Raw genomic sequence first — 24,313 nt, forward strand, 5'->3', positions numbered from 1 at the left:
ATCCCTGCAAGGGCTATTGCCTCAGCTGCAACCTGTCCAAGAAACAATTAATATTGCAATTGATATCACTGGGACATTGTTAGTATGTATACAGACGCTTCAAAAATGGATGAACTAAGTTGGATGGTGTGAAGGTAGCCATGGCAACAACAGTCGTTTTTCTCAAACGTTAACAAGGTTCTAAATATATAGAGACAAATACACTGCAGAAGATCTTTTAGATGGATTTATTTGGTCTGTCCACTGTTACTCTTTAGATGTTGAGGACTTTTTTTTTTTTTTTTTTTTTTAAATTAAATGTGCCTCTTGGAAGAATGTGTTTTTTAAATAAAATGACAGGCTTCTTCTTTTGCAGACAATGCAAACCAGCAGAGTCTTTGGATACAACAGTTTGGTTTCTCTCCTCTAAAGCAGTGGTTTCCTATGTTAATTGAAATATTTTGAATTTGAAAAATCTTAGAGCCACCCCAGTGTGACAAATCAATCAAATGTCACAAAAAGTGGATATACTGGTCAATTAGGTACCTTCTGCTATGTAATGGCAAAGCATTTTTAATTATTCTGTCTGTCTGTAACTGTACGTCTGTGACGTAGCTTGATGAACAAAGATAATTTGTAGTCAATAATCATTTTCAGACCAATGAAGTGAAATTGGATAATTTCCGCAGCCATCTGATGATCTCTAACAGCACACTAATGTGCACAGTACATACTGTATATAGTGCTTTACTGCAAGTCATTCAATTCTGATGTTTATTGTTGAACATTCCGTATGCAAATGGCTACCCACAATAATCAAGTCCTAGAGATTTGTGAAACATAATAAAATCAGATCATTGTCCCAAACTACATCAATTTTTTTTATAAGATGACTGTTCATTCCCATAAGATTTGCACACATGGAGATTGTCTACGTGTTTGTATCTGAGCAGATATTTTGGGATTGCACCTGCATAGAAAGGTGCTAACCCATATGAGGTGGTAGTGAACCCCTTTTGTCGAAGATTAATTGCCTTAATTGCGTTAGCACTCCACAGTGGCTCTGGCAGCAAGGGAACCAGTGTCACCAGTTGGGTAATCCATCTTCACAGCAGCAGCCTCCCCTTTTTTGCTGCAGTGGAGCAAGGGGGGGATGTCTTATCTAGCCCAGACAAACCTACAGGGACACAGTTTAGATGACATCAGCTGGAATAAAGCAGCTGAAAGTGCAAAGCAGGCTATGGTTTGTAATTGGGCCATGTCAGCCACAAAGAGCAGCTCACTGGAAAAAATACAAATAAAAAAGTAACACACCATTTCAATATGTCACAAGCAAGAAGGGCTCGTGTTGGTTAGTCGCCTCACAACAAAAGCACTCCATCAACGGTCTCTCTTGTGATGCTACAGGCTGTGCTGCAGTCACACCTTCTTGTAAAGACCTTCCCTGGTTTGCTATGAAAATATTTGCATGGGACCAGTTAGGAAGATGAGGCGGCACAGTGGATGACTGGTTAGCACGTCCGCCTCCTAGTTCTGAGGACTCGGGTTCGAGTCCAGGCTCCGGCCTTCCTGGGTGGAGTTTGCATGTTTTCCCCGTGCCTGCGTGGGTCTTCTCCGGGTATTGCTGTCTCCTCCCACATTTCAAAGACATGTATGGCAGGTTGGCGCTCCGAATTGTCCCTAGGTGTGCTTGTGAGTGTGGAAGGTTGTTCGTCTCTGTGTGCACTGCGATTGGCTGGCAACCAGTTCAGGGTGTACACCGCCTACTGCCCGAAGCCAACTGGGATAGGCTCCAGCACCCCCCACGGCCCTTGTGAGGAATAAGTGGTCATGAAAATGGATAGATGGACAGTTAGGAAGATGTTAAATGCTTGGACTTGGCTAGCATAACTCCTCACTTATTTCACTGGGTTTCAATTCAGTGTGTTTCTGCAATGGCACTTAAAAATTGAGCTTGTTCAAAGTTTTTGGGTCCTATTTTCGTAGACAGGCGCATCATCATTTTTGTGCCGGAGCAAATCGAGTTTAGCGTGTTTGTGAATTTGATAGACCACGCTATGCCTCTCAAAGCATTCCAACGTATATAATTACACATTTGATGCGTCTGGAAATTTGATGACAAAAAGTAGACTAGATTTTAGATTCGCTAAAATCAGGTCTAAGTGGTAGTGCAGGTGGTGTAAGGTGATTTTGGTGGATTTGATCGCTGCGCAGGTACAGATTCTGAGCTCCATGGACGTCTGTGGTGGTTATATTTAATTCATAAATGTGACAACTGCATAGGACAATCCCTCCAAATCATTATTCAGCAGAAACTCACAAATTATCATTATCATATTAAAAATATTTTTAATAGAACCTCCTGACCACACGTTGGTTCAGCACTCGCATCTTAAACGGTAAATGAATAGCCAACATGAATATTGGGTGCAACTCCAAGATGTACAAATCATAAAAATTATGATATAATGCAATCATAAATAACCAGAAAAAATCTTCTCCAATCAAAATACCCCATAGCGCTCTTCACTTTGGCACTTCGTATACAGGAGATGCAAAGTTACATTCCCCTTTTTGCACATGTTTGAAGCGTAGATGTTAGCAGATAAGAGAGAAGCAAAAGACTGAAGAATCCTTTGACCGGAATAAGGGTGCTGGGATCATAGATGTCGCAATCACAGTGTGTATGAAGTAACAACACGTCTGCTCCAAGCTGAGTTTGAAAGTAAACAAGCTACTGCATGTTTTCTAACAGCCAACAGCTCATCCGTAGGCGAGCAACACACATACAGAAAGATTGGTGCAATTCTTCAGGTCCATTTAGTCATCGCTCTCGTTTCACTTCACTTTTCATCTCCGACTCTCATTTCTCTCCATATCTCTTCCTGGACACAGCCACCTTCACATGGTGGAGTGAAGCGCCGCATGGTACTTCGTAGCCGTACCTTCGCAGACAGTCCAACTGCACTGAAATTCTTAATAAAAGCAAAAATGTGTCTGACTGCGAAAATGCTGGCCGAGAAGGCACAAAACAGCAAGTGCCTCGCGGGCGTACCTTCGCAGCCAGGCAGCGACAGTTTGAAACTGCCAGCGTTCTCCTCTCATTTGCAGCAATCACGTGAAGGTGCAATATAACAAGTGCTGATACTCTCCTCCAATCAATCTCACGGCCAAAATACCAAAAATAGTCCACAGCGGGTCCACACGATCTACAATGAGCAGGAAATAAAATGATTAGAAATGCAACAAAGTGTGGACCTGCGAATGTGGAGGAAATGTTTCTGACTGACAAATATGTTTAAACATTCGAACTAGTGCAGTCAAAGTTAAAACGGTAACTAATGAATTAATCACAAAAATATAATAATTATCACAATTATAATGATCACAATCATGTATTAACACAGATTAATTACTATTAATTTTGAATTAAAAAAGGAGGAGTATGAGCGTGTGCAGTGGATAACATTTTTTTGAAGACATCCTCATAATATTAAATGATGGAAAAATTTACGTAACTGGTGCTCTTCAGATTTGGTGGGCAACTTTTTTTTTGATAAAGATGCCTTTTTAATTAAGTGATTAATCGTGATTAATCAAATTTCTAAGATGTGATTAATCTGAATAAAACTATTCATTTGACAGCTGTAGTTCGAATGTACTTGTGCATTAAATGTTAAAACTTCACATTTTATCCAATAATGCATGCATGCACATACTCAGTGGCAATGTGGGGGGGGGGGATGCCGAACAAAAACCATGTACTGCAGACATAATAAAAATGGTACTTGCTTAATTTTGGAACATATAGACCATGTGCCATGTGTTGTTGTTTTTTTTGTTTTGGTTTTTTAAGTTGCACATGTGTAAGTCAATACTCCATGGCATTATGGGAAATAAGAAGTTTTTACAAGTACGTTGAAATTTACTTTAAGGTGCGTTTTATACATATTTGTAACTTCGTTCAAACTGAATTGCAAATACGTTCAAACATATTTAAATACATTTAAACGCATATTTTCAATGTTTAAATGCATTTGAAAATATGTTTGGACGTATTTGGCAGTCAAAAGTGTTTACTCCATTTGGCAGTTCCACACTTCTGGAGAAAAAACGTTTCTTATCTATTGCTGCATGCCACTGTAACGTAAGGTTTAGCACTAATTTGACCATTTTCAGTAATATATATGTACTGTATATGTTCTAAAATGATAACAAGTTACTCTGAGTACAATTCCATCACGTGCTGTGTTGTGTGAAGATCATTAACTGTACATCATTTATATTTAACTTACTTAACAGGATCATTTTTGTCTTACAAGTTAATTACTGTAAGTTGTAATGTAATATCTGCTTGTTACTGCCACCTACATTTTAGCGTAGCAGTTTGTGTCATCAGCCCAATTTACATAAATAATCAGTGCACTTCGGCTGCTGTGGGAATACAAAACAACAGTAGCCCACTGAAATGAAAAATTACTTCCTGTCAATGTCAGGATGCTCCCTAAATCATTTCATGCCACTGTGTTTAAATAATGTTTACTTTGTTTCAATTCATATATTCAAATGTATGTGTAATTTTAAGTTGCTCACTAAGGTGAGCAGATACAAGAAGCATACCTACAGGATGTCGATGAGTTGAAAGTAACATTTCCTTTTACTGGATTGGGCAGATTTTACCCGTATTCATGACCGAGAGGTTCGCCATCCCTCTCGCACATTATACATCCATCCCCTACCCTGGCAGTGCAAATAGTCATGATGGTCACGTAAAAGAGGAAATGTCTTGTAGAGTGATCAGCATTTATGAGCCCATCTGTTCTGCAAGGCACTCTCCACAAAGAATCAGTGCCAGGAGAGCAGCAAACTTTGCACTCATTGACTTACAAGCATATTGTGCCCTCTTTCTTGGTGAGATTTGTCTGATTTGAAGATTTAAAGGAGAAATTATGCATTTCTTTACACAATGTAAAAGATTAGCCAAGTGCCTTCGTTAAAAAGATCTCTGAAATTATTTGGTCAAAATCCAGCGGCTAATGATTTTTATTTTTATTTTTTTGCGGTGTAATCTGTTCCATGCAAAAAAGCCACTGCTCACTCCAGACTCCAGTCCCTTGTCCCAATGTTGTTTGTGCAGTATAATATACACTGTAGTAGCTTTTGTTACCATGGCAACCAAGTGGTTGCTATGTTTTTCTAGCTGTTCTCAAACGACCCAGAGCTTGTAAACAAAAATGAACCCAAATAAAACTATATACCGTAATTTCTGGACTACAAGCCACGACTTGTTTCACACTCTTTCAACCCTGCAGCTTATACAATGATGCAGCTAATATATGTATTTTTTCTGACGGCCGCCAGGGGCGCTCGAGCAGAAAGGGTAAGAGTGAGAGAGGTGGGAGGAATATATGTTTCGAGGAAGACGCAAGTTTAATGTAACTTGGCGCTTTGTGCATGAATAAAATTAGCATGAACAGACCCTCATCATGGAAAACACAAGAAGTCTCAGTCTCAGTGACTTTTACCGGTACGTTATTTTTAACTAGCCCTTTGTGATTAATTAATTAGTTAACGCTTTAACTCTTTGACAGCACTAATATATATATATATATATATATATATATATATATATATATATATATATATATATATATATATATATATATATATATAGAATAGAATGCTTAATTCTGTTCAATCTGACATTTGAACTCCAGAAACCCAAATAATTTTATCCAAGCAACGAAAAGAATTTTCAACGGGAACAATGTCCTCTTGGATATCAGATGTGCAAATTTTGAATTGACTGACATGGAACTGATCAGCACTGAAACAACTGTAATCATATGTAATGAATAAAATGCAAGCCCATTGTGATCGCCGAACTCTGAGGCAGTATGTGTCCCCTTACTCTTAACGTGCATGCTGTTAACATTGTTTATTATGTTTAAATCTTGCTAAACACTTTTTTCTTCTCATCAAATCTTTAATTGCATCATCTGGAGTCTAATAGAACATCTGCTCGTGAAGTGGAGTCCTGCCTCTCTCTCAGTGGAGCTTTGCAGTGAGGGAGCGCACACTGAAAGCATATGTGTCCAGAAGGACTTATTCATTACTTTGCTTGGAGAAAAGCTTTACAACCGCCAACGGCTGTTGTGAACCGCTGACTGCTGCTTTTTATTTTACCTTTGGTAACAATTCTCCACCTTGGCTGGAGCCATATGGCTCAGAAGGTCCCCTGAGTGAAAATGGGAGCAAACTGAGGATTAGAGAAGCTGGCAGCTGCAGACGGCGTCATTCATGGGTGCCCGCAAGCATACACATCCATGTAGCAGATTAAATGTTTTATTTAATAAATCGTGTATCAGAGTTGCTCAGTAGGCCCAAAAAAACAAAAGAACCATTGGTCCCATTATAACCACTGTAAGTCCACCGTAACGTTTCTGACTTTGTATTCTGATGCAATTGTCTGTATTCTCCTGCTTTCACCACTATTTTACTCTACATCATGTGTTAGGAGTAAGACAAAATATCAGTATTGCTATTTATGTGACACCAATACACGCCCATCTCGGCAGAGTTTGAATCATGATGTTTTTAACACAATCATTAAATCACCTGACATTTACTAATGAGTAGGTTACAACTTGGTCAGCCCACCCTAAAAAAAGAAGTCCTTGCAAAGAAGCACAGAAGCATAGCGCTTACTCTCTGATTTGCTTAATTGGTAAGCTTTATATGCTCATTAAATAAGATGATAATTTTCAGGTCCAGTAATCATTTGGGAGTGCTTGAGGAGCAAAAGAATAATAAAATAACCATCACAAAAGTATATTACAATAGAACTACATATCTGATCCCCACTGCCCCTTTTAGAGGTGTGGCACATGGACCAGGAAAGACCCCATTTGTTGACAGAAATGGGTAAAGATGATCTAGGAATTTATTTAAAAGTGCTGCAGTGATCCACAAAAAAAGAAAGCCAAAAGTTTGTGACAGTTGGCATCCACTTAGAGTACAATGTCTAATTAACTCTGGTGATGGAGTAGAACCGTTTTAATTATTCATCTCCCAAGAAATTTTGTACAATCTGTTGCTTCCAACTCTGTGGGCAGCACTCCTGGACTCTTCCAGCAATCTCTTTCAAAGTGTTATGCATCATTTTCCTACATAATTTTTGATGGGGAACACGACGAATGTGGTTAGCAAATCTGCCTCAAAAAGGTTATACTATCAAAGCTCGTATCACTCAATGTGGATTTTCTGTTTTCTGTCCTTGTACATACGCACACACCAAGATAATGATTATTAGACGGCGTGATTATTGCACAGGTGTGCCTTAGGCTGACCACAATAAAAGGCTATTCTGAAATGTGCAGTTTTATCACACAGCACAATGCCACAGATGTCATAAGTTTTGAGGGAGTGTACAGTTGCCATATGGACTTGCAAGAATGTCCACCAGAACGGTTGCCCGTGAATTGAATGTTCATTTATCCTTAAGCCATCTATCTCTAAAGGAGTTTCACACAATTTGTCATCGACCATCGACCGACCTCACGACCACGTATAACCATATCAGCCCAGGACCTCCACGTTTGTAGGGCTGGGTATTTCCGCCAACCTCACGATACGATACGTATCACGATACAGGGGTCATGATACGATACGTATCGTGATACATATGTATACCAACACTTGATCTTCAAGGCGATACGTATCCCGATATTTCACATTCATTGACTTGCATTTTATAATACAGTCATATGTATACCTAAAGGATATGTTTATTATGCTGGATGACAAAAATGTTTTTGTTAGTAGCTCTTCTGGTTTACCACCAAGCGGCATGCTTGTTCTAAATATGTACACACTGCAGAGCAAGAAGCAGTTTTCACAGACACACCAGGAAAATTTATTAATAGGCATGAGCCAATATGAATAAAAATATCAAAGTATTAAAATTACAGCTCTAAAATGTGCTTATTTGAAATATTTGGGGAAATAAAACCAGCATTTTTTTTCATGCAACACATTCTATTTTGTTTTTTAAACAAAATATAAGAAAATTGGTGCATTAAGACACGTGCCATGTTAAGTTTATAAGTAAATAAATGTTGATCTACTTTAAATTTTCTTAGCAAGACACAGTGTCCAATCACTGGTGAGCTAATTTTGCATGAATTGAAGGCAATTAACTTGACGCTGATGGTCTTTATTTCTTAGGTACAATGCAAGCTGCAAAGGCAAACGTTAACTGCCTATTTAAAGTTAACGAGCAATATCGATTCTGACGCCTGCGTATCGATACATGTATTGTAATGAGGCTCGCATCGATATATTGCCGTATCGATTTTTTTTAACACACCCCTACTTGTCAACGAAAACGAAACAAAAATTGTCATGAGCTGAAGGATTGGATCCCAAAGCGCAGACACAAATAGGGTTTTAATTATTTATTCACATAACTTGACTAAGGGTGTATTCAGACCTGCACTGTTTGGTCTGCTTTAAATGGACCATAGTTTGTTTCCCACGCTGGTCCGGACCTTTTGTGCAGGTCTGAATACACACAAACGAATCCTGGTGTGGACCAAAGAAGCGGACCGAGACCCACTTTTTGAGGTGGTCTCGGTCCGCTTCCAAACGTCATCGGTGCGGTTCGCTTTGCAGTCTGAGTACAAACCACGGCTGAGCCGCTCCAACTGCAGGACATATGCACCTTTTGGTGCTTAACAAGCCACGTAGCCAAGCGTCGTGTGGAGGAAATATTGCCCGGTAGCTAATATTGTGCTAAATTCATTCATAAATCATGCGTATTAGCCATGCTGCTGTCATCATGTTGTGGTGGGGGCGGGGCACGCGAAGCGCAACGGCTCCTCCGACGCCGTTCCAAAATTAGAAAGAGCGTTGTGGAACCTCCGTTGAATGAGCTGCTCGACGCTTGCAAATATCTTACATCTAATAACGCCAGAAATATGCCTAACAGTAATGCAGCACGTCGGAATGTCATGTTTTCCCCTATTTCCGGGTTTCGTTACGCGTTCAGCGCTTGTCATTTTTGTCCAATGGGAGCACAGCTCATCACGCGGGTCGACGTGATTACGCAATATAGTCCACTTGCAAAAAGCACAGTGTGAATATGAACCGCACCAAACGAACCAAAAGAAAGTCTGCTTTTGGTCCAGACCAAACAAGCGAACTAAACGACTTTTCTGGTCTGAATACACCTTAAACGAAAAACAACGAGAATGCATCAAGAATTACGAGACGCCAAGCCCCGTTGGGCTGTGGATAAGCACAGAGGAACAGAGAGCAATAATCCGGCAACACACACATTTCTCAGACAGTGTATATAGACAGTGAATCAATCTAATTGGTTGTGGCTAGACATGTGAGTACTACTACTGACATGGAATTATCTGATTGGCTGTTCACGCGATTAAAGATTCTTGACATCACCTAACATCATAGCATTAAAGATTCTTGTCACCACATAACATCACATAGCATTAACGATTCTTGACATCACAGCCTAAAACTAGATGATGTTACATCAGTACAAAACAGACACTTGACCTCACACACCCAACAGGTCATGAACTCAACTCAAACTTGACCCCAGACATGAGACAAGACCCAAACATTATTCCTACATGACCCGAGTCATGACAAAAATAATTTCTTCAACGCACATTTTTCACCGAACTAATAGTAGACTAGACTGAAATCCTCATTCATAACAACTGGGACTAAATCAGTAGGCCTATGCTTTTTCGTCGACCAAAGAAGACGAGACAAAAATGTACTTCGCTTAATAAAAAATGGATTAAAATCTATGGCCATTTTAGTTCACAAACAAAAACAAGACGAAAAATAATATGATTTTGTAAAATTATGTCTCTGCTAATCTGTCACTGTGACACACAGTTACACCCCCCCCCATCCCCCCTTTCAAATCTGCAGCTATAGCGAGTGCAACATGCACAAACACATGGGAGGAGGTGGATTCACGGCGAATTATAGTCATAATGTAACAGTTCAATGACTATAATGTTCCAACAATAACATTAATCCGACCGCTAACTAATGCTTGCTAACTCATTAGCTTGTAGCAGGGAGCCATAGTAGCCACATCTTGATATACTGTAATTGTGTGTGAAGTTATTTTTCATCAAAAAGATGAGGGAAAATTTTATGTGAAATAGTTTTAGATCCGCAATGTTCAACATAATCTGCTGACAAATATATATATATATATATATATATATATATATATATATATATATATATATATATATATAGAGAGAGAGAGAGAGAGAGAGAGAGAGAGAGAGAGAGAGAGAGAGAGAGAGAGAGAGAGAGAGAGAGAGTATACATGAATAAAAATAAAAAAATAAAATAAAAAAAGATTGTCCTGACTATAACATTGACGGTTTTTGTTGACTAAAACTAGATGAATAATTTTTTTAGACTAAAATAAAGCCTAAAATGATAGATTTATAGTTGACTAAAAATGTACGAAATAAAATTAAATGCAACAATCGGTTTGCATAACTAAAGAATTTCTGCACAAAGTGTCAGAACCCATCTCAGGGAAGATCACCTGCTTGCTCATTGTCTTCATCGGAGTCTCAACTGCAGTTTATTAGCACACCCGACTTGGTAAATTGTACTTCATTTATATAGCGCTTTTCCACCTTACAAGGCCCTCAAAGCGCTTTACGTTTTGATTACGCATTCATCTACTGATGACGCAGCATCAGGAGCAACTGTGGGTTCAGTATCTTTCTCAAGGGTACTTCAACATGGTCACAATGGCTAGGGGATCAAACCCACAACCTCAGAGTTGGGAGAAAACTACAGCTCCCAACCTCCTCACGTTCAATGGCATCTGGCACATTGGAGAGGTGTTCACGGGTTGGATTATCTCGGCAAAGGAGAAATCCTCACTAAAATAGATTTAGATTGGTGAACAATATTTGAAGGAAATGGCCTTTTGTGCATGTAGAAGAAGTTTTTGATTTTTGAGTCAAACTCTGAAAAATTTAACCAAAAATAAAGTGTTGCATTATGTTTTTGTTCAGTTTACATTATTAAGCACCATTAAATTTATGTATTTAAATTATTTATTTATTTATTTTTTTGGGGGAAGGCAATTTTGGAAGGTCTAGAAACATATTGGAGTCATGTGCTGACTGACTAAACTCTAATCTCACACCTGAGATAAAATAAGTTGTGAGATGTTTGCCGATATAAAGTCAGTCTCTGTCCCTTGTGCCACTCACTAGGATTGTTTTTATCTGAGAGACTTTGGCCGATATCATTTTTCAAAGTGAGAATCCACCGGCGCAGCAAGAGTAATCCATCTTGGTACCGCTGACAATTTCCTGCGGAACACGTGCGTGCTCTTTATTCCTCAAGGAATACCTCAGCACATAAGAGATGAATATCTGTGTAGCTGGAGAGCAATTTGTGATTAAAAGAATCCTGCGGAATAACATCCACAAACCTTTTGCGTCCGAGGCCGATAAACTCCCCGTCCTTGCAAGGCAATTACCGGTACAATCTCATAATGTTCAAATGAAGGGAATTAGGACATTCTCAATGATCCTGTGTCATTAAGATACCTTGCTATCAAATGCACTTTTCTTCACAACATTTTGTCCTTGTTTACACTTGGATTCTAAACTATAGATTAACATGATGAATAGTGAGGCTTAAAATCGTTTTAGGCACAGTATACATTTCCAACAATGAAGCTATTAGTTAAGGCCTAATGAATTGTTTTAGGATGTTTGGGACCTGTGTCTAAAATGCAGAAATATCAGCATTTCATGAAGTGTAGGATTATTGCTTTCCGTCCAACATGACTCTCCCCTGGGATTGCTGTAGTAAAGCAATAATATTGCCTCAAATGCTGTCGTGCTGTCACAACTGTGGTGTGCAGTGGTCCAAAACACATCGCTCAAGGCACAATAACCATCGCACTTATGCCGAGCTCAAACTACACAATATTTTTGTCTTTCACGACAGTCGCTCTGTCAGATTATCCGATAAATTTGCTCTGTGTCGTGGACCGGACGTGTTGTCACACTACAAGTCTGCAACCGACAAGATCCCACCTGATCAGCGCATGCTGTGATGCAAAGAGCACGCGTCGGCACTGCTTTTCAGGGAGGCGGGATAAAAAAAAGCAGAGCCTGGCAGAGCAGGGACTGTTTGTATGAATGGGGCACGCGACAAGTGCGGCGCCACTCTGGATACGAGCGCATTATTGTTCACGCTCTGTGCTCACGGTATATGATTTTGTACAATTACTGTATTTTAATTTATTTACATGTGTCAGGGTAATATAGCCCATTTTGTGAATTCATTTGGAGATGACATGCTATTTTATTATTTTATCAAAAACTGAAATATTAGGCCTATATTGTGTTTGAGTACATAATTTTCCTATACTGCTTAAACATTTATTCCTATATGAATTGGTGACTTTGATACGCTCCAAGGGAGGGAGAGATGGAGGGAGGACAAAAAGACGCATAGCAGCACGGCTGTCAAGATGGCATGCAGGGCACTGGCCTGACATCTATAAAAACATATTATATGCTACATGTCCGTCCCAAAACTGTGGTCGAACCTCACTTACCCAAATCATACAACACAAAATATGACTGTTGTTCAAAAATATTTGAACAACAGTCACGATATTTTTTGCTGTACTTTTGCACTATTGATGTTGCCATTGCTCATGACGGTGGCAATGTTGCTAGGTGGCTCCCGTCCATAAAATCAAAAATAATGTGACTTGTGATATTTTTAGAATCTGATTCTTGGATGAGTACAGAAGTGCACATTTGTTGAAGATTGATTATAGTTTTGGGACGGAGGAGTAGGGCTCGCCGGCGCTACGTCCCACCCGACCCCAAACCCAACATAACCCCCACCCCTTCATTTTAGTCTCTGGTAATAAATGTTTTAATGTGATTTTAAGTATATTTATTTCGATATTAACCAGAATAAAGACATTTGAATTGTGTCACTCAGAAGTGATGTCATTTAACAGCAGCCAAAAGAAAAGCACATTCAGGTGACGTCGTTCCTAGCTGACAATTTTGCATGCTTGACTTTTTGCTCCATGTTTAGGCTTGCGTGCTTTTTCCATTTAACTCAGCTGAAATGCGACGATAGGTAAGAAATGTGTTACTCTTTTCATTTTACCATGGTGGTTATTAAATATTGGACACAAGTGATACACTTTAAAAATTAACTAATACTGAAACTAAAACAAATCATTAAAAAAAACAGAACCGCTGTGAAAACTAATTAAAAAAAAAAGAAAAGAAATAAAAACCAACTACAATGAAAAATTATAATAACCCTGGATGTGACGAGACTGAATTCAAAATTAGTAACTAAATGCATGTTGTGATTGGTACCCAATGAGGATGGGATCGGCTCCATCACAGCCTACAGCTTTGAGGATAAGTCAAGTCATCTTTATTTATATAGTGCTTTCAAACAGGTGGAAAAAGACTCATTCTAATCCCAAAGTCAAGACACAGCTGGTGAATATGAGGGCAGGCGAAGATGTGATTGGCTGTAACTGAAGGAGCAGCCAGCGTTTAAGAGACCTTCTGACACCACTGCCAGGAACAAGGATAAAACCAACCAACGTGATAGATACAGTATTATTAAATATATCAGAGAGCCGTCCATTATTGAAGATAATGCAACCTATTGAACTGTGGTGTTGTCTTAGAAGAGGATCGTTTATGAATAGGGAACAAATGCATTTATTGATTGCACTTCAGCCACTACTAATGTGGCTAATAGGGAGGTGTGTGTGTGTGTGTGTGAGTGGATGTGGGGTGGCCGGGCGCTTGCCCCCTTTGCCATTTCTTTGCTTTATTCAGTGTGAGACAAGATCACAATGGGGCACATTGTTGAACATTGATTCAAACCAACAATGTTGGTCAATTGCGCCATTTGTAAATGGTCAAATGGTTGGTTTATTCTTCATTAAACTGTAATCAATCTGCTGAACATTTGATTTGTGCTCTTTGCTTCAGTTTTGCTTTGTAAATGTTATACTGTAGCTGCATGAAGTCTCTGAAAAGGTTGCAGAAAATACGTGTTCTCAATTGAAATCCATTATGAATAAATTAGTCCAACAGTTAGTTACTGAGCATTAAAATATGGGGGTTTTATTATTCCTCCATAGTATTTCACTGCTCGATTTCTGCAAGTTTTACTCCTGTGAGGACAATTATTTTCTTTATATTACATTATTTACATTTTGTTTAAAAATCTAGAAATCAACATTTTGCCCCCTCCCCCTCCCCAGGTATTTGGATCGATGACAACTTAGAATAGATTGAAGTGAACGAACTAACCTTTTCTTTGTAATGCTTTCTAGCCGTTCAATAAATCCTCTTAAGTTGCTTGTTTGGGGGGGGTTACTCCCTTTAGTGTTTTCTTAAGCAGGCATGCTCTTAGTGTGATTAAAACGGTCAGACTAAAATCTTGGAAAGTCTCAAGAGAATCAAACCTTTTCGCCAATCAGTTTTTGGTACATCAAACAGAAATCCTTTTATAGAGAAATAGGGACATATTTTATGTAGGTCATCAATTAGAATGAGTATTGATTATGTCCCTGTAATGGTTGGCCACTGGCCAAGGAATGGACCACCACACAGATGTAAATTGTAAACAACAACAACAACACTGGTTTTAGTCAAACACGAGAACACAAGCGAGAAAGATTAGACAACTATAGAGAAAACTGAAAACAATGAGTACAAACTCTCCTCACAAAAACACTACACTAAATGAATGGAGCCACAGTGGAAAAAAGGTAAAGGTGGCACAAGCACATACCCTCTAACCAGTAGAAAACGAGAACACAAAACCACAAAAAAACAAGCTTAAGTACTCCTGGAACCGATGACAAGACATGACGTCAAAAGCACGGGCAACAAGCAAAACAGCATGGAAAACAATACTCCGACAGCTTTCTTCCACCGGAGCTGCACCTAAATAGCTGATTGCCGACAGGTGCAGTAGACTGATTGCATGCAACTATGGTTCTGAGAGTTCGCCCACTAATTAACCCTAGAAACATTTTGGGCAGAGGAAAAGAATGTCAAAACAAGCAACAGCACAGAGCATAACAGTATCATAAGCATGATGGTGAGAAAATGGTGATTTTGTGTATGCGCTGAACTTATGCACAAAAGACATTTCCCTCACATTTATTAATGAAAGAGGCCCATTGTCTCTGCACAAAGTGGCCCTGATTGCACCCTCTTTTTTTATTTTACATTAAAATGACTTTACTTTTCCCTATGTGTAGCTTTACATGTCAATGATGACCTAATGTCCATCAGAGTGCCTTGTGGTAATGCTCTGATCTTTCATTGCAGCTAATGACCCATGTGACAGGAGAAGAGTCATTGGTACATTTCTGTGTATAGCAAAAATCAATATCAATTACACCTCTATTGAAGAATTGTCTCAAGTCGAGGTCCATATGTCTCTCTCTCTCTTTTTTAAACCAGCGTCAGCCAATCTCTTTGTTCTTTGAAAGTGCAATAACAGCAAAATATCTAATTGACCTTCAACCTTGATGTTGACAATTTCACAATGCAGCAGAATGAGCATTTGTTGGATATAATCCTGCTTGAAGCACATGTACAGGAGGCTTTGGCATGTCGTGTTGAGCTGAGCAGGCATCAGCATCTCCGGACTGTGCTGCACAGCTGGACTTGATTTATGGGTCTTTCTCAACAACAGTACACACAAACAACCCAAAGGAGGGAACGGCCTTTCAATTTATCTTAAACAGAGGATATGGTGACCTTGAGTCTTTCGGGGTCACTCACCTCCAGCATTGTTCAAAGAACGAGGTTTTGATACTATTATAATTCTAACACATTTGTGGTAGGTAGATTGATGACTGTCAGTTGGCGTCGGTAATATTTACAAACACGCCTCCGGCCCTACTTTCTTGGACAGGTGCCCGTGCACTCAGTGTAAAAACGGGCGAAACTCCATTTTCATGGTAGGGTAAGTCCAGTTTGCCACGTTTTGGACCACTTTGCACCTTGTTGGGCGTTTTGGCCTGCGCGACGGCCACGCCCCAGGTGCATCTCACAATTTCATGCCAGGGCAAGTCTAGTTTAGTGTGTTTGGGAGTTTGGTGGATGTGCTGCGCCCAGTGTTGCCGGTAACGCGTTACTTAGTAACGCGTTACTCAAAAAGGTTGCTTTCTAAAGTAACTAATAGTCTAACGCGTTACTTTATTCTACAAAGTAGTCTGATTAAAGTTACTGTCCAGAGAATCAATGCGTTACTCCACATTTTCATGCAGAAGGCAAACTATCTCACTGTTGTAACAGTCACAAACAACTACTGCTAACTACGAAGATGAGGCAGAAGTCATTGATCACCACACTGAATTCAGCCATGGTCTGGTCATGAATGGTTTGCACATTCAAAACAAAAGTGATGATACTTTTACTACTAGTTTTATTAACCAACAGGCACACAACACAACAAAAAAAGTGTGCATTATGGACCATAAAAGTGGTAAAAAAAATAATTTATTTCCATCCTCAACTGGTCCGTGAAGCATTATGGGATGAGGTCGTCTCCGCCCTCTCGCCAGGGGGAGTGACGTCAGACAAGTTACGTTTTCAGTAGGGGTGGAACAAAAAAAACGATTCGACCGAACCATCGTTCGTCAAGGGGAGCTAAACGACCGTATCGGTTGCGAGTGAGGCTTTATGGTTTTCATAACAATAGCAAGAGTTCTGCGCCGTGCTCTACTTGTTTTGTTTACATTTCAGTAGCATCACCATTCAAGCTACTTCCGTGTTTCCGTGCTCGCGACATGGCGCGCGCGCGCGCGCAACGAGTGACAACATACAAATGGAGACAGTTAGCAGAAGCCGGTGCCGTACATCTCGGTATTTCCCATGGCTATCGAGTCCTCTCGGTGCACTTGTATGTCCCGGGCCGGCGTTGGTACTGCGCGCGAGCCAAAAAGAATAACTCCCGTGACGATCCAATGCATGGATTCAAACGACACAGGTATGTCCCACAGCCAACACACCAGCTAAGCTAAAAGCACACTGCAAGTATCTCATTTCTCAGTTTGTGGCTCCCTGTCAATGTCTACAACTAGCATGAGCAGCAGATAGGAGAACTGAGACGTGCCCGCGATTACGACAGCCCAAAAAACTAAATATAAACAGTAGTGATTCTGTGGTCATCATCGTGTCTCAGATTAAAAAAACAAAAAAAGATGTCATACATTAACCAAAAATGAAAGTGATGACAAAAGACAAAAAAATTGTTAAATACAAAAATTGTTGATTAAAAAGGGAAATGAACTTTTGGAAATATTTTTGCATATATTAAGTGGTTAAAATGTGTTTGATAGATTTATTGTTCCATAAGGTGGCGTCATATTTCTTTTGGCTGGACGGTAGGTTTATTTCATGTCTTAAATTTATGTTTCTGAAATACTTCACAATGTGCAAATATTCTGTTTAATTGTGTTGGTGTCTGTCTAAAGGTTAAATATTTATATTTAACATTAAATTATCAACCTTTTGTTTTCCTGATCCTTATTTTGAAGAGAAAAAACAAACAAACCAAAAAACAATTATAACTGTCAATAACTACTAATAAATATTTAAACTGATACATGTGTACACACTGGAATAGTGGAACAAACAAACAATAGAGGAATTTAGGGGATTTTCATTTTCAACCTGGATAGATTTTTATTTTTTGTTTTATAAAAAGTATTTACGTTACAAGAAGTCAAGAGAGACTGCCTATTTTGTTTTTCATAAAAAAAAACCTTTATTTTCATGTTAAAAATGCACTTTCAATAAAGTATTTGGAACTCCGTTTCTACTGCATTATTTTTATGTTGAGATGGTGTTATCGGCAGCTGCTGAAAGTAACTAAAAAGTAACTTTTAATCTAACTTAGTTACTTTTAAAATCAAGTAATCAGTAACGCAATTTAGTTACTTTTAAAACCAAGTAATCAGTAAAGTAACTAAGTTACTTTTTCAAGGTAACTGTGGCAACACTGGCTGCGCCTCACGGGGCATTCCGCAAACATTTTTGACTTACAAAAAGCACGTCTAACTTGTGTTTGTCACAAACAAACAGGTGAAAGTTTGTCTCCAATAGGGTTGGGCGGTAATACGGTAATAAGGTATCCCGCGGTGTCTAAAAATAGAAACGGTGTTTCTTTAAATACCGCCATTAAAATAAATAAATAAATAAATAAATATGATATGAATATATTTTTTGAGAGAAAATATACTTGTTTTCAACTTAATATAACTATTTAATTATGACTATTTAAATCTATTTAAATATTTAATCTATTTAAATATTTAATATATTTAACTCTTGGGCGGGGGATGACTGGTTAGCACGTCGCCTCCCAGTTCTGAGGACTCCGGTTCGAGTCCAGGCTTCGACCATTCCTGGGTGGAGTTTGCATGTTCTCCCCGTGCCTGCGTGGGTCTTCTCCGGGTACTCCGGTCTCCTCCCACATTCCAGACATGCATGGCAGGTTAATTGGGCGCTCCGAATTGTCCCTAGGTGTGCTTGTGAGTGTGGATGGTTGTTCGTCTCTGTGTGCCCTGCGATTGGCTGGCAACCAGTCCAGGGTGTCCCCCGCCTACTGCCCAGAGCCAGCTGAGATAGGCGCCAGCACCCCCCGCGACCCTTGTGAGGAATAAGCGGTCAAGAAAATGGATGGATGGATGGAACTCTTGGGCGGTATCTTAATACCGCCCAACCCTAGTCTCCAATTACACATAACATGCATGGCCAAGTACATCATCCGCAAGGAGAGATCTTTGCACCCAAATTTCATGCACGGACCCCAGCGAGAACCAGTTTCCGCTTTGCAATGTGCACTTCCACCTCCTGATTTTAATAGGAATGAGGGGAGCCTCTTCGATTGGTTGGGAGTTGGCTGAGTTCCGTTTCACAATGGTGCAAAATGAGCAAAAAATAAATAAATAAATAAAAATATGTATCCTAGTCAAGCAAAATACCAAAAAAAGAAAACTGGACTGGACTGCACTTTGTGCTAAACTTGCTCTGGGCAGAAAAATAGGGCCCCTCATCTTATCTCTGAAGCAAAAAGAATGATACATTTTCCCCACAGTACATTTTCCATACATAAAGACTGACCGTTACATTTATTTGGAAGAAAGAATAGCTGATGTGAGTTGAGCAAGCTGTGTCACTGTGCACTGAAACAGGGCTCCAACAGAGGTTTACGCTGAGACTAATTATTTGGCGAATTCACCTCACCAACAAGCTTGTACCATCTTGCTTCCTGTGGTGTCATGGCTGAGTTAATTCACTGATAGAATCTTAACCTCTATTTTCACAAGCGCGGGTTATTTACCCCGTTAATTAAGTAGGCACACACACAGGCCTGCACCCTGCGGTCATATTGCTAGTCAGCCATGGCATCTCAAAGTCAATAAGTATTCATGAACAGTCCTGCTCACAACTCTCAAAACTGTGATTATGCATATTGTTTTCATGTTGAATCCTTTGATTCTGCGTCTGTTCTTTGACAGTATTGGTAGGTTGGTGTGTTTCTGTGGAAAGTGAGCAAACATTATTCCACTATTTGAACAGGAGGCTTCAGAAAGCTGCAACCCACATTTTGTTCAAAGCTGTCAACACACTACAGTCATGCCTTTTTGGGAATCGTTATTGGAACTGTGGCAAGTTCCGCTTATAGCATAAAATGTTATCAAACGGATCAAATATACAATATGTCGAGTGAACCATCAAATCACAGGTTCCAAGTGTCTTTTTGATCGAGAGGAAAGACGCTTGCATCTGTTAACAACATCTCAAAGAGAATTTAAGGAAATAACAAAAACAGGCTTTTTTTTTTGGCTCTTACTTGTGATTTCCACTTCACAGTGGCCATGACGGCGGCTCGGTGACTGATGTTGTGTGTGTCTCTTTCATCTTGTCACATCGCAAGGAGAATCAGCACCGCACAGCCGCTGTCCTCCGAGGCTTGATCTACCCCAAAATACACACCTGTGTTTTTCACTCACCACGTCACCCTCTTCAAAATAGTCAATCTGATAGGACCAATATTCCCGTGTCCGCGAAAAGTGTATGAGACCAGGAGGAAAGGAATTGCATTTGTGTTCATCTCACCTGTGAATTATTGATACCTGCCCTTGCTCGCATCCCCAAGATGGAAATGGGAAACGTCTCCTCATATAATGCTCACATTGACCAGACATTTTGTCTGGGCCAGAGAAGAGAAGTGAGAATGAAATGTAGGTGAGCCTCAATATTTTATTCACCAGTGGAATGTTGCGACTGAGCTATAACTTATTTAACATCATCTGCACTTCCTTTACCTTCGAACTAAAATAACAAACACACAGCATTCAGCTCCACTGGGGCGGCATGGCTATGTGATACAGTAGTCGTCTCCCGAGCCAAAGGTTGTGGGGTTGATAACCATGTTTGATGTACTTGAGCAAGCTACTGAAGCCCTATTTAGTTGAGTTGGATAATGGTTGTTTATGTCATGACTCAAATCATGCAGGAGTAATGTTTGGGTCTTGTCTCATGTTTGGGGTCACGCCTGGGTTAAGTTTGAGTAGAGTTCATGACCGTGCGCGACCCGTTCCGTGTCTGTTTTGGATGTTGATGTAACTGCATCCAGTTTCAACTAGTTTAGGCTATATGATGTCTGGACTATGTGATGTCAGGAATCTTTTATGCTATATGATGTTTGTTGATGTCGGCAACTCTCTGTAATTACTGGGTTAACAGCCAATCAGAGAATTCCATGTCAGTACTAGTACTCACATGTCTAGCCACAACCAATGAGATTGATTGACTGTCTATATAACCTGTCTGAGAAATGTGTGTGTGTGTTGCTGGATTATTGCTCAACTGTTCCTGTGTGCAGCTCTCATAGGTTCTGCTTCTCAATGTGAATAAATAGATAAAATCTTATTTGTGTCTGGGCCTTTGGGATCCAAACCTCTCAGCACACAACAGTTTATCAATTCGTGAGTTTCTAGAAGACTTCCAGATTTTACATCATGCACAAAACACAAATTGAATCATGTTAAGACTAACCTAATTTTCTCATGAGGTGGATTTGCAAACAACATTAACTAGTATTTATTTTTGTTTAGATTGTATTTTATGTGCTTATTTAGGTAAAAACTGTCATTTATTAATACACATAACATAATACTCACACTCACACCCGCTCGTAGTCTGTGAAAGGTCAACCGTTTTTCACCAAACAATGAAGGTGTTTTGGAGAAAAGCGTTCCATAGCCTGTCAAAGTGCCGAGTCTGACTTCATGAGAGCCAGAGACTTAACGGCCATTTTCGACAGGCGAAGTTGACAAGTTTATTAGAACCTGTCATCTTGGCTCATTTGGTCGCGGTGCATCCTTTAATGGTTCTTAAATTCAACTTCTTGGTTGCTTGTCCTGACCGTAAAAGACCCTGATCATCTTATCACGTCCTGTCTGACACTTTTTCAGCAGTGACATCAGTAAAAGGGTTCACCAATGGAGCAATGAGCAAACAGTGGTGCAGGCGGTGCTCATGGGTTTTGAAGTTAATTATTACAGAGGTCGCTTGAGGAAACTACGATTAAGTATGTTATAGTCTTTGTTATAATTGCTGGTAAAATTGACAAAGTTAACAACAGTTATGTTTTCCCTTAATTAGACTTACCTGATCAAACATGATTGAGATTAAGTTCAGTGATCTAAACAGACATGAGAAGCATCGAAAGGTTATCCATAATAACTTGAACAGTGCTGTATATCTACACTCTACCAAACTATCATTTTTGGGGAACTTTAGCTCTCAATTGTTCAATCAGACGGTGCTTTTTATAAGGGCTTACTCACATTGGGCCATTTTAATATTGTCAGACTTTGCCGCGATTGCCGCACCCCTCGTTTATTAGTTGATCCGCATCTGAGTTCCTACAGTATCCGTTTTTTTGTTTTGTTTTGTTTTGTTTTGCCTCTTATTAAAGAAAAAGTCTACTTTTTTTTTTCCTCAGCCTTTTTGACCTTTTTCGAAGCACTCATACTGTATGGCCATTGTATAAAGGGCATGCGTTGCCATTTCTTAAAGTACTGTACTGTGTTGCATTATTTACCAGTAAAACCATTAACCTATTTTTCTTTTCTTTACTTGAGAAGACAATGATTTTAATTACATGTATGTTGTGGTTTAAATTAAGGAGTATATGTAATATAAAACATTTGTTATATATTTTGTTATATATTTGTGTCAGTACTTGAATAACTTTTTTTTTAACGCACCATTTGTATATTTTGACCACAGGGTTTCCATTCTGGACAATGGGAATCTTCGCATATGGAACGTAAGCAAATCAGATGCCGGACCCTACACATGCATGGCTAGGAACCAGTTTGGCGTGGCCAGCAGCACAGGAAGCCTCACAGTTAAAGGTACATTTCCATTTCCTATTTAACCAGAATAAGAGTATTTGGACTTTGTGTACCCTGTACATCTGTGCTTCTAGATACTAAGCATTTTTTATTTTATTTTTTTTGTTTTTAGATAAAATCCAGCGTTTGTGCAATTTTTTGCTTTTACTTGGAAGCAAAAATATATACATAGTTTTTATGTTGCTATCTTAATGCTAACACAAAATTGGAAATGCAATGGACAGGCTCAAGAATAGCATCAGTCTTTTAACACTTACAAAAACAAATGTTTGAACTCAAACTGGAGAGTAACACAAATACACAGATAATATAAAGATACTCACAGGTGCATATTCTCTATTCTTTGCGAAAAACGACTACCGTACCAGACATATGAGGAACTGACTGAGACTATCTCCATGTCCTGTATATCGATATTATACAGTATTGCCCGCTGGTGGCCAAGGTGCGCACACCAGAAGCAACAGCACAATGTCCATTGAACTGAAGGAAAAATAGTGACAACAAACTGTTTAATTTATTTACATAACATTATATTACATTTTTTACTTATGCAATTACTGCATAATTTTACAAAGCACAACATTATAGAGTTCTATAAAGACTCAAAAATTTGGTTTGATGGCTGGAACAGATTCGTGGCATTTCTATTCATTTTAATGAAGAATGATGACTTGAGAGCATGAACGTGCAACTAATGAAATTAATTTCCAAGGCAACATTGTAATTAGAATTGCACCTTAGACTAACTGTATGAATCAATATAATGATTTATCAATCCGTTTGTCGATCCAGCCATCCATCCCAACAGGCTGCCGGTTTCTATGACAGTGCCATTTCAGAGAGAGAGAAAATGGCCAAAAAATAAAATAAAATAGCATTAACATTACCGGCTCCCAACGACATTCTCAACTGGTACATACAGTACTAAAAATACACTTTTGAATAAAAAGGGAGACACGCAATTGTGCTACTGGCACTATATGTAAATGTCAGTGTCTTCAGGCGCTTTTGCAGCTCAGTTGAGTGGGAATATTTTTTTTTAAACAGCATCTGTTTCCTACCCTGATGTTAAAAAAAAAAATCACAAAGAAACCAAGATGATTCTTTTTAATAGGTTATTCTAGTGCAAATTTACCAAATCCTGAAGAGCAGAGCTGTCGTTCCAAGTGCGGCACCTCGCCACGTGTTTTTAGAGGTGTTGAAATCACTCGCCACTCTCTCTCACTGCCTCTGGTAGCGTCTGAGGATACTCTGTGTGGAAAAAGACCTCACGTTGTTAGATCATCTGCAATGGGGATTGCTTTCCTGCTCTGGTGCTGTGACTTATTATACTTCATTAAAAATTAATGGCAACTGGGTATAAAGTGCTGCACATTGAGTGCCTCTCGTCTGTGCACACTGCTGATTTTCTTTTCTGTTTCCACTGGGGATAGTGTTATCACCTCCTTCAATTTGTAGGGGACTTGCTGACATATTTAGTGAACTATAGCCTTACTATGACCAGCTTTTACTTTTAAGGTTGCTAAGATTATTATTGGTTCTGCTTCAAGCTTCCCTGTCAGTCTTATTTTTCAGATTTATTGAATTATTGAATTATGCTGGCCTCAGGGGATTCTTTTTTGGCTTGTATTCAAAATCGTTAGCTCTTTACACACACACATACATGTTTGTATTTGTATCATAGTGGGGACATCTCATTGACATTTTTAAATGTTAGATAAAGCAAGAAAATTAATTGGTGTTCTACCATCACATCAATTTCAAAGTTTTTACAATTTTAACATTGTT

The 24,313-nt window shown here is 39.2% G+C and overlaps 1 protein-coding gene across 3 annotated transcripts in view; it reads left to right on the plus strand.

The window, feature by feature from the left end:
- Window positions 1-24,313, plus strand: part of LOC144023490 (contactin-4-like) — a 177,638-nt gene that overhangs the window by 125,604 nt on the left and 27,721 nt on the right. For all 3 annotated transcript variants that reach the window (XM_077529033.1, XM_077529032.1, XM_077529034.1), the window contains exon 12: window positions 22,395-22,522. In XM_077529033.1, coding sequence (XP_077385159.1) covers window positions 22,395-22,522 — 128 coding nt within the window. The remainder of the gene's footprint in view (window positions 1-22,394; window positions 22,523-24,313) is intronic.

The sequence above is a fragment of the Festucalex cinctus genome, chromosome 8 (genome assembly GCF_051991245.1).
Source record: "Festucalex cinctus isolate MCC-2025b chromosome 8, RoL_Fcin_1.0, whole genome shotgun sequence".
In the NCBI taxonomy this organism is placed as follows: domain Eukaryota; kingdom Metazoa; phylum Chordata; class Actinopteri; order Syngnathiformes; family Syngnathidae; genus Festucalex; species Festucalex cinctus.